Raw genomic sequence first — 17,287 nt, forward strand, 5'->3', positions numbered from 1 at the left:
ATGATAAAGACATCCTTCTTTAAAAACAAATTATGTGTGTGGGTGCTTTACCTGTGTGTATGTTGGCACCATGTCTATGCCTGGCACCCAGAGGCCAGAAGAGGGCATGGCACAGTTGTGAGCTGCCATGTAGGTGCTGAGAATTGAACCCAGGTCCTCTGGAAGAGCAGCTAGTCAGTCCTCTTACCCACCAAGCCATTTCTTCAACCCCTCTCCTTCATTTTTGAGCCCAAACACCACCCAACTGTGAAGAAGTCCTTTTGCAGAAATGATGTCACAGTCCCAGATGGGCTCAAGTTATCTCAATGGAACAGATAACCAAAGACATGGCTATTTAGATATTTAATTTATTAAATTATATAACAAAGTTTCTTCTATACAGTCAGAAAATGCACATTTAGATGAGAACAAAAATTAAGTAAAAATACAATAATATTGGTTCCAAGTCTCTATTTTAAAAGCAAAAAATTAGAAAGTGCATTTGGAAAAGAATAGATTAAAAAAAATCTGTATTGGCATTTTTCACCAGGCGTCAATCGTCTTCCATCGGAATAAAGTATGGTAAGAACTGATTTCCCATCACTGAGAGCTACTAGGGTGTGGTACAAATATTTTGGTACTAAGATTTTAGATCAGATTGAAAAAAAAAAAAACACATTCTTTAAGACATGACTCAACTTTCCCAGCTTCTCACCAGATTATCACGTTAAGACCTTGTTTCTCGTCCCCCATTCTCTCTGAGAAAGGGACATATGGGCACTCAGGGGGATGAATGAGTTTGGGGCCCGCAGTGGGAAATGCTGCATCCTTTTGGAGATCAGGCCAAAGGATGCCCTCTACGGTAAAATAAGGACAGTGCACAATCCGTCATTTGGGTAGGTTTGTTTCCTCTGCCGCATCTGCCACAGATGACCTGGGTATGGCCATGCATCCCAACCACTTAATATAACAAGTTCAAAAGCTCAATGAATCCCAAAACTCTTACCTGGTTAAAGACAGAAGATAAAGAGAAGTCGGAAAGGCTAGACCCATTCTTAGAAGCCACCCCCTCAGGCCGAGGTCATCAGCAGTAAGACAGGACAGTGATGTGGTGAAGGCCAAGGTGCCTCAACTCCACAGGGCTCACAGGGCGGCAGAGCAATGACTGTGCTTCCCACTCACTTATCCACGACCAGCATGGAGGCCCTCAGCTATCTGGGTCCCAGTACAAAAGTGTCCTCTAGAGTGGCTCTTCCTCACCTGTCCCCATTTCTGATCCGAGTACCAGGAAGAAGCAGAAAGACATTCTCAATAAATGTCAATGCTGGTATCAAGGGGAAGGGAACAAGCAGAGGTGAGCAGGGCAGGAGGCAGAGCATCCTTTGGTATGGGTTTGTAGATCTCAGTAGCAATGGACTGCACATCTTCACTGAGTCACTGGGACACATGGGAAACTGGAGGAAGGTACTGTTTGGAGCCAGGGTTGGTGGTATACATCAGATAGTAGTCCCAGGGTCTCAGGAAGCCGAGGCAGGAACTCAAGGCCAGCCGGAGCTAAACAGTGAGACCTCTCAAGCCAGGGCAGACAAATACACTTGGAATTTTCTGCTGTTTATTCCCGTTTTTCATATCTTTTTGTGAAGTGGGAAGTTTTGAACTGTTACTAAAAATATATATTTTTAAAAAAAGGTATTCTGTTAAAAACTGTGGCCGGGGAGCAACAGTTCACTGGGGTCACAAATCTTACCTCAGGCTCTGACAAGACATCCCTCCCTGTCCATGCCTAAGCCTGATAACTGGGGTAAGCCCAAAATGGGAGAAACGAACTTGAAAAAAATATTGAATGACACAAAACCGAGGTTCCAAGGGGGTCCTGTACAGGGCAGAACTGGAAAGGGAGGGGCACTCTTCCCTCCACGGCACCACAATGGAAGGTCGGACCCCAGCCGCTACAGCTAGCGTTCCTTGAAAGAACTGATCTACTCTCAAAAAGAAGACAAGCAACATAATTCCATCTGTTCATCTGAGTGCAGCGTCCTGGGGCGGCCCAGCTGCTGTGCGGTGGCGGCTGGCAGTGGAGCAGGACCATGTCCTAGCCTACGCTTTCTCATCAGCTTTAGTGAATGAAACATGTCATCAAACCAGTAGAAAAGACTGGCTGTATATTTAAATAAATAACTTTATTTACGATACTTCAGATTTCATATATGCCCACTATATAACAACCAAAGTCCCATAAAGTCTAGCTGAGGCACAAATGCCAATCAAGGCCCTTTGAAAAAATCAAAGATAATAGAAGTGTCAGGGAAGAGAAGTTCTGTTCTCTCAAGGAGAATTTAACAAATGAACTTCCCTGATTCTTTAAGGTCTATAGAGGGAAATTTAAATTCCTTTTAAGGGCATGCCCAGTCAACAAGCTGATTAACCCATATTTAGAAAAATAAACCCCATAATTAAGAAAAATATATCAAATGCCTTTCATACCTAGAATGTACTAACACTTCAACAGCAGGATGTCAAAACTGTCAGTCAGTCCCAGACTGGGTGTCAGTCTGTCCATGCGCAGTAAGTGTATCAAGGTGGCCCAGAGGCACCGTCCCCCACCATAGAATGGTGAAGAGCTCTAATATCCACTCACTGCCCCTGGACAATGTGCTGGAGGCCACTCCAGGGTAGGACCAGCAGAGCACAGATGTTGGAGTCTTTACACTATCCGCTAGTTCAGTACGACAAGTTACCAATTTACAGATGCTGAGAAGTGGCTAACCTTGAGAAACATTCACAATTCTGTCACTGCCCAAAGTAATAGAGAGGTGCAGGCAGGAGTCCCAGGCCCCCTCAGTGGTTATCCGGCGGCCTAGGAGTAGGAAGGAAGGCGCCAACAGAGGAGGAAGGGATAGATCTGCACAGGGCACGAATACTGTGACATCAGGTCACAGTGCTACCCTTGCTCCAGGCGGCACCACACTGACAGACAGGAAGGCCAGAGAGCCACCCTCTCACTGTCTCCTTGCAGTGGCTCATGAGCAGACCTCACTGAGAACCAAGTCCCCTCCCTCACTTCCTAGTATTAAGCTTCACATGATATGGGACCGCTAGGGGCAATGACAGGTGCTGATTGCCTGTCAGTGGAAATGCAATTTTATCATGTACAAGCAAATATTAGCCCAGTGGAAAAAATAATAAAGCAATGGCAAGGTCTGCCATTCTGATGTGTTGGCGGCGGTACAGCTGACGCAGCGCTCACAGCTGACGCAGAGACGAGACGCCCTTTCTACAGCACTCTCCATTTCAGACCACCTCAAACATGAAGCTGGCCTACCAACATCTCACAGAACCCGTGGGACATGGAATTTTTCTTGACTGCTAAGAGTTAGGGACACAGAATAGAATACAGATCACAGAGTATCAGCAAAGGACAGCTGATTACTCATCACAAGTGTTAAATAAAAGGACAAAAATTACTTTTATTCACATCCAATCTCGTGGCTGAAAGTGAAGCCATCTTTGGATGTAGAGAGTCTGGTGCTACGAGGAGTCCAGCTCCGAGGCCCGCTGATCATCTGGCCTCGCCAGTCACTGAAGCCCAGCTTCTCAGCTTCTGCCTGCTTACCTCCTAGGGAGACACAGCAACGGAAACCTTTTGTTGTTTTTAAAATTAAAAACAGAGTAATGTGTATTAGAAAAGATAGCACAGAAAAACTTCGGCTTCAGCTCAGCCCGACCAGGTCAGAGCCACAGGTGCAGTTTGGAATCCATCTGCTGGCGCCCGTGGCCGGGATGGTCTTTCTCCTTGGTAGGCTCCCCAGTCCAGATCAGGCCATGAAGGTGGTGGGCAGAGAGTCCTGGGGCTATGCTTTCAGTGGAACGCATACAGCAGCAACAGGATGGTGCAGATGCCAATGACACCTCCAAGGATGAGCGAGTCACGCCGTTTCCTAAGGTTGATCCTTTGTATCAGGCTGTTCACGGCAGGAAAGCGGTCTTTGGGACACCTTGGTTAAGGTCATACCTGAGAGAGGCCTCTTTAATAAAAAGTTACAGGAATCACAAAAAGCCATTAGTACAGTCCACAAACAGCCAAGAATGCGAGACCAGTGGAGGAGAAAGGAGCAACCTGCATTCCCATCTGGGATAAACGCAGTCCACCCAGTCAGGAAAATGGAAAGAGGGCCATCGGAGAAAATAAGACCAGCTGCCAGGCCCCACCGGAGCTCCCGGGCTTGGGCCTGAGTAGGCAGGGCGGGGACCAGGTCCCACCCACATCCTATTTCCCCTTTCCTGCCCCATGCTCCTCTCCTCAAAGACAAAAGCTCTGAAGAAAAGGCAGAGGCAGAGAGGCAGAGAGGCAGAGAGGCAGAGAGGCAGAGAGGCAGAGAGGCAGAGAGGCAGAGAGGCAGAGAGGCAGAGAGGCAGAGAGGCAGAGGCAGAGACAGAGGCAGAGGCAGAGGCAGGTCTCTGTGAATTTGAGGCCAGCCTGGTCTACGGAGCGAGTTCCAGGACAGCCAGGGGTTCACAGAGAAATTCTGTCACACTCCCTGCACGTGTAGACCAAAGCTGCTTCACTGGTAAACATTTCTCTGAAGATGTCCTTCTTTGTTGACAGACATTACATCAAGTTCAAAAGACCAATGACCATGTCCCTCCCTGAGAAATGCCAGTTTGTTTCCCACTGTGACACTACATATTCTAGGTACTGTATGATCCTGACTCTAGAACACATGCTACTACATTAGTGCATTTCTGATGAAAGAAAAGGACAACTGACAGAGGAACAGTTCTTAAAAATCAGGATTAGGACACAAGTATGGAAGAGACAAACCATTTACAAAGTAAACACTTTTCTACAGAAAAAATATCCTTCACTTTTTCTTGCCCAAATCAGGGATAAACAAATCCTGTGGTGATTTAAAACTTTATCACCAGGGGGCTAGAGAGATGGTTTGAAGGGACTTTAGGCAGCTCAAGCATGGTAAACATGACTCTGGCAGGCCTTGCCCTTCTCCCCATCCCCTCTGCCTTGCTAAAAACCATTAGATTACATTCCACCAAGGTCTATTTATCCCCTTATTTGGCCACTTGCTCCTCTTGAGGCTACCAAGGTCCAGCTATCAAAGTATTAAAATTCAGTACTCAAAAGCCTTGGCTCACCTAATTAACATACCCAATTAAGTTAAACACCTCATCCTAACATGGGGTTTTTCATGTTTTCCCTTTATAAACCACCATTTGCCTATGGATATCATCTCATCATCTCCTCTCTATCCACAGGCAGGACAAACACTCCTCCCCTCTCTCTCTCATTCCCTTTTCCTTGCCCTTTATCCTCTATCTTTTGTCTGTGTCTCTTATTCTTTGCCCTCTGTCCCTATGGGGCAAATAAATCTCCTTTGGTCTGAGAACCTGGTCTTGGGTTCTTAAGCTGATATTTCCTCTCAGGGCTCAGAAGTTAAGAATGTTTGCTGCTTTGCTAGAAGACTCAAGTTCTGTTTCACACAACCCACACTGGGCAGCTTACCTGTAACTCCAGCTAAATCCTCCTCTGGCCTTTCTCTGCATGTGTGCTCTTACACACACACACACATGAAAAAATAAAATAACATCAAGTTGTGGCATCAGGAAACCTAAACTATGGTGGATACACTCTTGCTCACTTCATCTTGCAGACCGTCCCTCCCTTGTTTCTAATAGTCCAGCTCAGGAGTGAGAGAGTCAGGAGCATTTACACCTACAGTACAACAGCCATCCCTTGGCTAGTGGCTAAGTTAGAAATGGGTGTGGTTTAGGCTGGGGGACTTGGTGACAGCTATTGGAAAGCTTATGCTTTTCCTATGGCCTTCAAGCTGTGTAGCAGCCATCTCTGTCATCGTAAGGAAAGATCCAGTGGAGGGCCAGGTAAAAGGTGACAAAGGTGGTGAAGAGAGGGAGGTGACATGGGAAACCTCCTGCTGACGATTAAACTGATAACCACACCAGGCCCTCAGGTTTGTATGGCAGGCACTGGCCACTGAGCCATCTTTTAGGCCCTGAGCACACACACTCTTGGAATGATGAGTGCTTTATCTGTAGCAGGCACTATGCTAGGGTTGGGGATACTGCTCCTTTAAGAGGACTTGGGGCTTAGGGAACAGACACATTCAGGGAGGAAAGTCACAAAACACAATGGGAACAAAACTGAATGGACAACTCAGTTTCAACCAGTATGCAAACTAACCTAACTATCCATTGCCACTTCTGTTTTTACTTTTGAGAAAGGGTCTCACTGTATAGCCCTGGCTGGCCTGGAACTCAGAGATCTGCCTGCCTCTGCCTTCCAAGAGCTAAAGGAATTGTGCTACCACGCCTGGCTTCTATTTTTTTTTTCAATAGTTACATAAAATACACTTGCACATTCACCAAGTTGCCTCTGTTACTGCTGGTGATTAAGCTTATAGTTTATAATAAATAAGTACCCCAGCTTCTTATGAGGCCAAGGCAGGAGGATCACCTGAGTAGCTTAGTCTAGGTGCTCTTAGCAGCCTGGGTGCAGTCTGTTTCTTCTTGAGATTGAAACATCCCATTTTGCAGGGAGATAAACAACTCAAAGCAGCCTCAGGAAGTCCTTGAAACTGACCAGATTCACTAGGCCCCTCCCTCCCTCCCTGCCAGAGTAAACAGAGCTAACCTGAAAAGAAGTCTCTTAAAACCAGCCCAGGAAGCACACCAGAAAGAAGTTAAAATTAAAACAAAACCAAAACAGACTAGCAACCTGCAAGAGGTTTAGACCATTGTCACTTGGAAAGGACACTCCTCAAGCTGCCTGCCGGTTGTGCACTGTGTCCAGGTCCCCTAGCTTTTGTGAGCTGTCACCCATGCTGGAGTGGGCCTTGGTGATGCAGCCATCTGGGTCATTTCTGCTCCTTTAAGTCACCCCACATCCCTGTCCTGGAAGTGACCACAGTAAAGCTCAGTGGCTCACCAAGCTGGACACTGATCGTGTCTGTACTTTGGTCTGTCGAAGGGACGTGTACTGCACCACCCCAGAAATGACTCTGTATTTGATGACCTTTATGTGAGTCCTGGAGATTCAAATTCAGGTGGGTGACAGGGAGAGAAGTGGGGCTAGCAGAACAATATGATGATTTCATGGAACACACACTGGGGGCTGAGGAGACGACTTAGTGGACACAAGTGCTTGCTATAGAAGCATGAGGGACTGAGCCCCCAGGCTCACATAAAATGTCAACGCACAGTGCAAGCACCTGCAGTCCTCATTTTCCTACGGGGAGAAGCTTACGGGCCAGCCTGGGGTAAGCAAAGGAACAGCAGACACCCCGTCTCACAGTAGTGGAAGACAAGGACTAGTGTCTGAGGTTGGCCTCTGACTTCCACATGCGTGCCACAGAAACATGCAATGCACACAAAGAAAGAAAGATCATGGGAATTTGAAATGTGAATCTCCACTTTGCCAAATTGTCCTGGCCCTGTGGATATGGGCCAGGCCCCTTTCTTGAGCCTACTTCTTTATCTGCAAAAAAAATCAAAAAGTCCCCACTCTGTCCCCTCTATGGGGTGAGAGAACGCAGTGTGGGTAAGGCAGTGTGCTGTGTAAACTGCCCAGCATGTGTGAGCACACGTGGTTTGGGATGTGTGCTTTTTACACTTGACTAGTAACAACATTGACAAAGGACTGGAAAGTGCCAAGCAATGCCAGGGATATCCTCTTTCTTAGGCAATTAGATCTCAGGGTAAGAGTGCCCTTAAACTACTACGGACCAGACGATGTTCACCGTTTGAAAATCCCAAGTTCCTCCTCACAGTCATCTGGGAAGACCCCACCCCTGAGCGTCTCTGGTGCAGTCTTATCTACTTTAAGTTGAGAAGCTAAAACTTTAAAGCAGAGGTCACAACTGACAAGTGGAGCCTCTCCTCCGCCCTGGGACTTGTGTAGTCACAATCTACCAACAGGTACAGCACACCTGCAGTGTCCCCGCCCCTTCCAGTTGCCTACAACTGACATCCTCCAAAGTGGCAATTAAACCACAGTGTGAGGCGGGGTGGTCACGAACACATGCAGGGAATACTAATGTGGAGTCAGAGCTTTTAAGGACAAAAATAATTTGTGAATACTTTTGTAAATATAAATATCTATAATGAAATCTCTGGTGAGCTGTTCTCTAGAAATAGTGTTAAACATAAGTTTATCACAAAGTAAAGCAGTCCTCACACGATTCAATTGCTAAGGGCTCTACCAGTGTGCATAATTTGCACCTCTACCCCAATAAAACGGAGAACAAAAAGAACAAGCCCTTCACCCCACCAACATTTCACAAAGGATACTGGCCAGAGTGTTCATCTTGCTGTGAATTGACTTGAGCATTCCTCTCTGGGAAGTCATATTCTCTTTTGTTGCCATAGCAATGCTTCAAGGGGAGAAAAGAGACAATTTGAGTTGGCACGGGGGCACTACATTGTTCAGATCTTCACCCCTCTAAAGACAAACAGAAAGCTACAGTGATAATGGGTACCAATCCCTGCCCAGCTTCCTGCCCACTGTTACACAGGAAGTCTTGTTATGAGTCATCTTGTGTTTTCTTCAAAGTAACAAATGAAATGAGACATTAAGAGACAAATCATACGTTACAAAGCTTCTTCAGTGGCTTAAAGAAACCAACCACTAAAATAATTTTAATCAGGAAAAACTGTTAAGAGGAACGAAACACCATTAAAAAAAAAATCATGAGCATAAGAAAGGGGCCCAAGTGACACCCACATTCAACCAGCTTCCAACATATAAACAAAGGGGGACTGAAAATTCGAGAAGAACTCAGTAGGCAGATCTCAGGATTCACTAAACACACTGTGAGAGGGGAAGAGCGGCTCTTTTACGGAACAGCCACGCTGACCACCTGTTATGAGTTGACCCTCTTCTGCTGTCACTTCCAGTCAGGTATTTTCATGATTCGCCCCGATAGGAGGATCCTAGAGAGTAGGGTCAGTGTCCACTTTGGTAAGTAACACAGAAGAGGGTGCTTTAGAGAGTAACATAGAAAATGCAAAGGGGCAGTTTTGGTTAGATAGGATCAAGAATCATTGTACTCCTTTGAAATAGTCTAAGAATAAAGATAACTCTAAAACTTATTTTAAAAAGAGTCCTGGAAATTGGGGGAAATGCTCGCTAGATACAATTTCCTGGTGTACCTTAGGCACATTTTCTTCCGTGGAGTGTCCAGAACAAAAGCACTCCCTCTGGGGAAGGACTGTTTGAATCCCTGGTTCCCTGGAAGCTGGCCAGAGGGGCTCCGTAAACCTTCTCAAGCAAGAGACCTACACGGAAGCCCTGGAGCCTGGCAGTGGGAGGCTGCAGACCTGGTGGTCTCGGGGCTGAGGAAAGAACCCCTGCTCCCTTGGCTCCTGTGCTTGCAGAGGGACTGAGGCCATGGGGCTTCCAGGCTCCTGGAGGAGACAATCACCCAGGCCATCCACTGGTGGCAAGCTGCTGGGCATTCATGGGCAAAGCCTCACAGAACAGGCTGCTAGGTGTTTACTGAAGAGAGATGCTAGAGGAATGACAATTAGTCAAGATAATTTCACTACTGAGAAGAATACAATGAATGTGTAAGGAGACACATAGAAGGATATTTACTGAAGTAAAAAACCAAAACGAAAACCAAAACCAAAACCAAAACCCAGCAACAAAAATATCAGAAAACACCCAAAGAAGCCAATGACCTCAAAGAACAAAAGCAGAAAGGCTTAAGTTTGGCAAAGGCTGTTTGGAAAATCAAGGAGTGGCTGTCTAATGAGTGGCCAGGAAATGGTCACTGAAGATAAAGAAATGAAGAGTTACTGACAGGCACACTGGTGACATAAAGGAAGCAGAAGAACGAGACTATCTTTCATAATGCTGCCAAGACGACCTGGGAAGCTATCTGTGGGGCTCTGGCCAAGGAAGGTGAAGCAAGTTCGTGTCACTAAAGTGCACATATACTGGTGGTACTGTAAGTGGTCAGTTCCTTAAAGAGGGGCAGTGAGGAAGGCCAGGCAGAGTGTCATGAAGATCCTAGAATCCAGGCCACTGTTTCCCAAATGCTTGGAATACAGGCGTGTGCCAGAGGATGAGGAAGAAATGAAAGCAGCAGAAGAAATGGAAATTGACCAAATTCTGCTTGAAATTACAACAAGGGCCTGTATAGTCTTACAGAAAGCAAGAGAACTCCAGCCTGTAGTAAGGGTCTCTGACCTACAGGCCTCTGGTTTTCTGAAGGGGAATCATCATTATCTCATGTGCACTTGACTCACAGTGGATATGCATTAAAAAATAATTTCCACAAAGCACTTTGTATTCCTTGGAGACTGAGTATTACATTAAGTTATTACCTTGTTGAATATGCATGATTTCCAGTACCACACAAAGTCTATCTAGACAGACTTTCCTATCTACCCCATCATCTGGAGTGGAGCTGAGTGAGAGATAGGCTGTTATTTCAAGTTTCAAATACTTAAGAGATACAATGAAGCTTCATATATATAATGCTTCAAAAATGATAAATCATTGATATGCTTACTGGAACTTCAGATTTCTTACTACTATTATGAACTAAACATAACTTCCTATTTTTAAAAATTAATTTACCTTGTATATATGAGTTCATGTGTGAATGTGTGCATGCATGTGCCTGTGTGTGCCACAATACATAAGAGGATGGCCGTTGAGAGTTAGTTCTCTCCTTCCACCAAGTAGGTCCCGAGGATCTGGTGGTCAGATTTGGTGGCAGGCAGGTCTGTTAAGCCATCACTGTCTCAGAGCAGTGACTCAGTATAAATGTTCTGCTCCCAGAGATATAAGGGACTAATTAGGGGATCCAAGTCTTCAATATTAGTTACTAGTCATGTGATCATAGGCAAATTCCATAATTTCTTTTTTGTTTTGGAGAAGGAGTCTACTGGTCAATGTCTATCTCATGAACCTGTTACTAAGATGATTAGATGCGCTTAGAAAGTAAGGCCACAGCAGAAATGCATTACTGTTTAGTAAAACTGTCATCACTTAAGGAACATGACTTGACCTTCACTCTAGTGAACAGGGCTGGCTTGATCTGACCATTGATTGTGCAAAGACAGCAGTGAAGAACCACAAAAACTACTCCTACCTTATTGTTTCTTCTATCAGACGATCAGAGCTGAAAAAGAAAGTTAAAAATTTGAATTACTAAACATATATTTAAGCATTTCTTATTTTTCTATGTGTATAAATTCTATAGCCATTTCTGTATATAGAATAATTAAGATTTTTAATTTTAGAACATCTAGAGAAAAATCCTTAATTCAGCCATACATGAGGTAATTTACATTTTGCTTTTATTTCTCAGCTTAAATCTTCTGGACTGTGTGTGTGTGTGTGCATGTATGTGACATTCCTTATTATTTAAGTCTGGCTAGTTTTAATGACAGCATTAAGGAGTGAAAGTTAAATCTAGATAACTCAAAATAGTACCACTATCCATTCAAAAGGTAAGAGTTATAACCAACTTGTTGAGACAGGTGATCGATGCGGTTCTGATGCTTCTAATTAGTACCATTCAAACATTAGGGTCCCTTCTGTTTTGGGGAAATAGTATTTATTTCAACTAAGCTAGATCTCAGCTCCTGAAACTTTAGAATGTAAGAATGTGGACACAGAGGGTGAATACGCACCTCTGATCTGCAGAGTGCGTATGTCCAATACTGCATACCATGTAAGAAACAGCTGCTCCAGGAGAACTGTACCCAGAGCCGAGCTTGGTAAGGGCAACTAAACATCCGAGAGCGCAGAAGAAGTTCCCAGACACTGCCATTTTACTTAGAGTGTGCAGAAATAAATATTTGCATTGCCCCAGCCACTTCCTTCCAAAAGAGTTAATTACTCTGTTAGTTTATCAAACAGAACACTGAGGATTCGATTTAACAGTGATAAAAAGTTCAGTAAAGATGGGTTCTATAAGAAGGCCAAAAATACCTTGCATAACTACAATTAAGAATTTAAAAAGCGGGCTAGAGAGATGGCTCTGTGGTTAAGAGCACTGACTGCTCTTCCGAAGGTCCTGACTTCAAATCCCAGCAACCACATGGTGGCTCACATCCATTCATAATGAATCTGATGCCCTCTTCTGGTGTGTTTGAAGCTACAGTAAGCACACATAATTTATTTATTATTATATGTAAGTACAGCTACAGTACTTACATATAATAAATAATAATAATAAATAAATCTTAAAAAAAGAATTTAAAAAGCAACAAAGACAGTGATTAAAAGCCAGACAGATGTCTTGGAACTCACTACACAGGTATGCATCACCATGCCTGGCTTATTTATAAGTATTTTGATCAAACATTTTGGTAGGTAAAATTTGGAGTCAATAGGTGTGTTTAACTATAACAGAAGTGGAACGCTTCAGCGTTTTCACTTATTTTCTGTTATATGAATGTTTAAAAGGACTGAGGGCTGGGATGTAGCTCAGTTGGCAGGGTGTATAAACTGAGTAGTGGCCCATGCCTGTAACCCCAATACTTGGAAAGTAAAGGCAGGAAGATCAGAAGTTTAGGGTTATCCTAAGCTACCTAAGGCATTCAAGGCCAACTTGGCATACTTGAGACCTTTTCTCCAACAAACAAAACCGACAAACAAACAGGCCTGAAAACCTTTAAGACCAGATGAATCCCAAAATTCTATAAAACAATAAGGAAGCACCTTCTAATTGGCTTTGATCCTCTTACATATCGAGTAAGAGCTAACCAGAGATATAACTACACACACACACACACACACACACACACACACACACACACTCCACCTAGCCTAGAGTATGGTCAAGGTTTAAGCATGAGGCTGTCTGAGCCCATCTCAGGGACTTCTCATGTTAGAGCTCACAAGAGAGGATGTAAGCAGAAGCGGCCTGCAGATGCACAAGCCCACAGGGATGTCTGCTCTAGACCAAGGCACTTTGATGTTTCTTAGCTGCTCTGTCTTGCAGGCTCTCCTTTTGCTGTAAAACCTTTAAAATACATGTTTATGTGTGTGCTGAGCATACACAGGTACCCGTGGAGGCCACCAGAGGGCATCAGACCTTGAGCTGGGGACTGAAAGCAGTGCTCTGAAGAGCAGCTCGCTTGCTCGCGCTCTCTCTCTCTCTCTCTCTCTCTCTCTCTCTCTCTCTCTCTCTCTCTCCAATCCCTCATAATTCTTAACATAAATCACTCACATAGCCCAAAGTCTAGCTCAAAAGCTGTTTCCTTATGCAGCGTCTCCAGATGCACCTATGCATACAGGCAGAACTAATTCTCTATGCTATGCCCTGGTTACCACCATGAGGAACGGTTACGGAGTCACAGCATTAAGTACTTCAGACAGTATGCTGCAGCAGTGGTTCTCAACCTGTGGGTGGGTCATGACTCCCTTGGTGGTCAAACAAGCCTGTGACAGGAGTCACCTAAGACCATCTGCATATCAAATATTTACATTACGATTCACAACAGCAGCAAAATTATATTTTGAAGTAGCAATGAAATAATTTTGTGGTCGGGGTTTACCCCAACAGGAGGAACTATAAGGGGTCGCAGCATCACAAAGGCTGAGAACAGCTGTGCCGCAGAGACAGGAAAGGCTTTCACCTACGTTCTCAGCTAAGACTTGAAAACACGCTCTCTCAGAGGGAGGCACACTTGTTTACTACTCCTCCAAACAGCACGGGTCCCAGGGGTAGAGAATGACTTTCATGCATCTTTGGTTCCCCAGGGTCTAGTACAGTACCTAGCACACAGGACATGCTCATTAAATGCTTAATAAATGAACAAATAAACGAGTATCAGATATTTCTAGCATTAATAGACTAACAATCAGGATTAGCACTGAAGAAATTCTTATAATCTTTATGTTTTCCACAGCAGCATACATACACATATCCTTATAATCATAATTTTATAATCCCACATTATGACACTACCTCCATTTGAAGTCTTTTCTTTAGGAAAGTCATGTGCCATCAGGGCGCATGACCTTAATCCCAGTAGCTGGGAGCCAGAGGAGGTAAATCTCTGGGAGTTTGAAGCTAGCCCGGTCTATGGAGCAAGTTCCAGGATAGTCAGAGGTACACAGAAAAGCCAAGTCTCAAAAAAAAAAAAAAAAAAGAGTTGTATGTCATTGAAGACAGATCTTCTTTCTTTATTTCAAAATAAAGAAAAATGAGCTATCCATAATTGCTCCTAACTGTAAACCAGTTGTAAGGAAACCTATAAACCTAGTTCTTGGAAAGTGGAGACAGGAGGACCTCAAGTCCACGGGTCACCCTTAGCTAACCAGGTCACTGTGCTTTGACATTTACCACTGTAAATAACTAGACCTCTCTAGAGACAATTATCTCTAACCAGGAACCCCGGAATACCCAAGGACAGCTACCAGTTGCCAACCATTGTACAGTTCAAAGCCTGTGGTTACTGATAGTCTGTAGGATTTCAATATATAGGTTCCAGGTTTTCACTGTCGACCAGTGCTGTCTGAAGACAACTTAACTACCACCATGTCCTTCTTGTCACAATGAACTGGTATTTCAAACTAAGTCTTTTGTTCTCTTTACCTGTCTGGTGTGTGGTCCTAGCGATGGTTAACACTTATTATCAAATGTGTATTTTGTAAACATTTTCTCTCTGCCTATGGTGTTTTTCCTTGGGGTAATTAGTTCATACATGCACACACAAAAACAACATGTATGCATGTGCATAATTTATTTTACTGTAGCTACTATGTGATTAACAAGCAGCAGCGAATAAGAACATGGAGCCAAGGCTGATGTAAGCGTGCTGTCCAGAGGGTGAATGTGACTACCATGCAGCAGACGTCCCCGACAGCAGCCCTGTCCCAGCTTATAACATTCCCGTCTACTTCAACAAAGCTGCATGAGCTAATGGAGTGCGTAACTACTCAAGAAAGGGAAGGCCAAGTCCTTAAATACTAGGATTTTAAATCATTTCACTCAGAGCTGTTATGCCTGACCGTTATACAACACGAATTCTGTGACACGTCTTAAAACTTTTTAGAGACTTATTTTTCTATTTTAACTATGTTTATGATGTGTGCACACTCGTGCCTGACTGCAGCTGCCTGCAGAGGCCAGAGGCACTGGTCCTACCAGCCACAGCTGCGGACTCTAACTCAAACTCCAATCCTCTGAAGAGCAGTGTGCACTCTTAGCTGGGAAGCCACCTCTCCTGCCGCACAGGACACTTTTGAGATAAAGCCATTGCTTATTGTAAAGGTCACAGTATTATGATTAATTTCTACAAAAATGGTCACTGTCTATTAGTAAAGTTGGAATTTCATTTTACTAAGACAATCCCAACATTAAAAGCACTTCAATTTCTATTAAATGAAATGGGGGATGGGAGTTGTTCAGTCCGGAAACTGCCTGCTGTGTGCACAGGAACTTGAGTTCCATCCCCAGGACCCCCACAAAAATGCAGCTGTGGTGTGGTGCACACTTGAAATCTTTGCACTGAAGCAGCACATACACTCACACCCCCATCCCATATAAAAAGTCCCTTTCTCTTTTAGTCCTTACTTTCTTGCCTTTTAGTGGTGAGCCGAGCCTTCCACGGCTGAGCTATCTGTACAGACCTGCTATTTCCTTCTGTTAGTCTTACACTTGTTCTATATTCTCACACGCAGAAAGGACTGACAAAGCCTTGGACATGCATTATTGTTGCACTGCTGTGAAGTCTATGCCATCAGACTCACTTTGCGGAGCAGCACATAAACAACGAAGCAGAGGAGCTGGGCTCAAATCTCCGAGAGTTCCAGACGGGCCTGTACTACATACATAGTGAGACCCTGTCTTAAAAAGGAAAGAGAAAGCCTACTGGTGACATAGCTAGGTTGGCAGAGTGCCAGCCAAGCGTGCATGAAGCTCTGGGTTCAATGCCCAGTATCATCTGGGCATGGAAGCACACACCTATAATTTCAGCACTTAGAGAGTACAGGCTGGAAGATCACAGTGGGTTCCAGGCTAGCCTGGAATACACAAGACCATGTCTCAAACAAAACAACCCTACCTAAAATACTTCTGCAAAAAACTTTAGACTATACACTGACATGGCTGGGCTGGTAAGATTTAAAGTTAAAATGTCCAAACCCTAAACACAAGCCTATAATGTGATATGAAAAATAGTCAACAGATTATAAAATAATTCTTCATTCATATGCATGGTTAGACCTAAAGTAACACAAGTAGTTAGTTGGTCATTCTCCATCTTACCTGCAAGGTGGTCAATAGAACAAGAACAAACAGGTTATCAACTAACTAGGGTAACCCATCCCATTTAAGCACGACAAGCTCTATACAATGGCTCTGTGTCTGGAAAGTTACCTGAAATAAATTCTTTATAATTTTAGAACGTTCTCAACTTTATAAAATGACTTAACTTCAATGGCACTCATCCTTGCGTAACACAGCGCTCAGGCCACTCTAAAAGTGGAGAACGAGAAGCCATGCAATGCACTTTTCAGAGCAACTGGTCTTTCCGTTCTCTATAAAATCAGGCCATGATGGTTCCTTGTTAAAATGAATATAAAAATTTAAAGAAACAACTCACAGGAAGGCAGTGAGGTGTGGGACAAATACCAAAATTTAGGAACTGTGCGTTTTGTAAGAGCTGTACTATTAAACAGTTATGAGGCTGCGACCTATATACTCTCCAGTTCTTGTTCCGTCAGTACATAGATGCCTGAGACTTACTAAAGATTTTAAATCTCTCTCTCTCTCTCTCTCTCTCTCTCTCTGTGTGTGTGTGTGTGTGTGTGTGTAGCATATGCACATATGTGCGCAGGTACACGTGTACACAAGAAGCCAGAGGAGGGTGTCAGGTGACCTCCTCTCCCACTCTCTGCTCTATTCCTTTAAGGCGGGGTCTCTCCCTGAGCCAGGCCTCCTGTTTCCAGCTGTCCAGTGCTCCTTCTATCTCCGTGCTGCAGTGCTGGGTCACAGGCACATGAGAGACCACACCGGACTTACAGGTGCTAGGATCTAAATCCAGGGTTTCACAGGTGTGCAGCAAGCGCTCTTAGTCATAAGCCACCTCTCCAGGCCTAGATTTTAAAATCTCAAAAGTATTTTACAAGGAACTTATTTTACAAAGCAAAAGATAAGTGGTTACATGAATAATTATTTCCTATAGTTAATTTCATATTTGTGTGTGTATAGTAAGTATTCAATAGAGAATAACTGAATGAAACAAATGAGTTTTCTACACTAGGGTATAATGTATATTCATATATTTATGAAAACAAAATTAACAGCCT

General features: G+C 44.0%; 1 protein-coding gene across 2 annotated transcripts in view; it reads right to left on the reverse strand.

Moving 5' to 3' along the window:
• Positions 1 to 331: 331 nt before the first annotated feature.
• Positions 332 to 17,287, reverse strand: part of Gosr1 (golgi SNAP receptor complex member 1) — a 36,977-nt gene continuing 20,021 nt past the window's right edge. For both annotated transcript variants that reach the window (NM_001356321.1, NM_016810.4), the window contains exons 7-9: positions 11,112 to 11,141; positions 8,299 to 8,381; positions 332 to 3,963 (exon numbers count right to left, since the gene is read on the reverse strand). In NM_001356321.1, the coding sequence (NP_001343250.1) occupies positions 3,839 to 3,963; positions 8,299 to 8,381; positions 11,112 to 11,141 (238 nt within the window). In that variant the 3' untranslated portion in view covers positions 332 to 3,838. The remainder of the gene's footprint in view (positions 3,964 to 8,298; positions 8,382 to 11,111; positions 11,142 to 17,287) is intronic.

The sequence above is a fragment of the Mus musculus genome, chromosome 11 (genome assembly GCF_000001635.26).
Source record: "Mus musculus strain C57BL/6J chromosome 11, GRCm38.p6 C57BL/6J".
Taxonomy (NCBI): domain Eukaryota; kingdom Metazoa; phylum Chordata; class Mammalia; order Rodentia; family Muridae; genus Mus; species Mus musculus.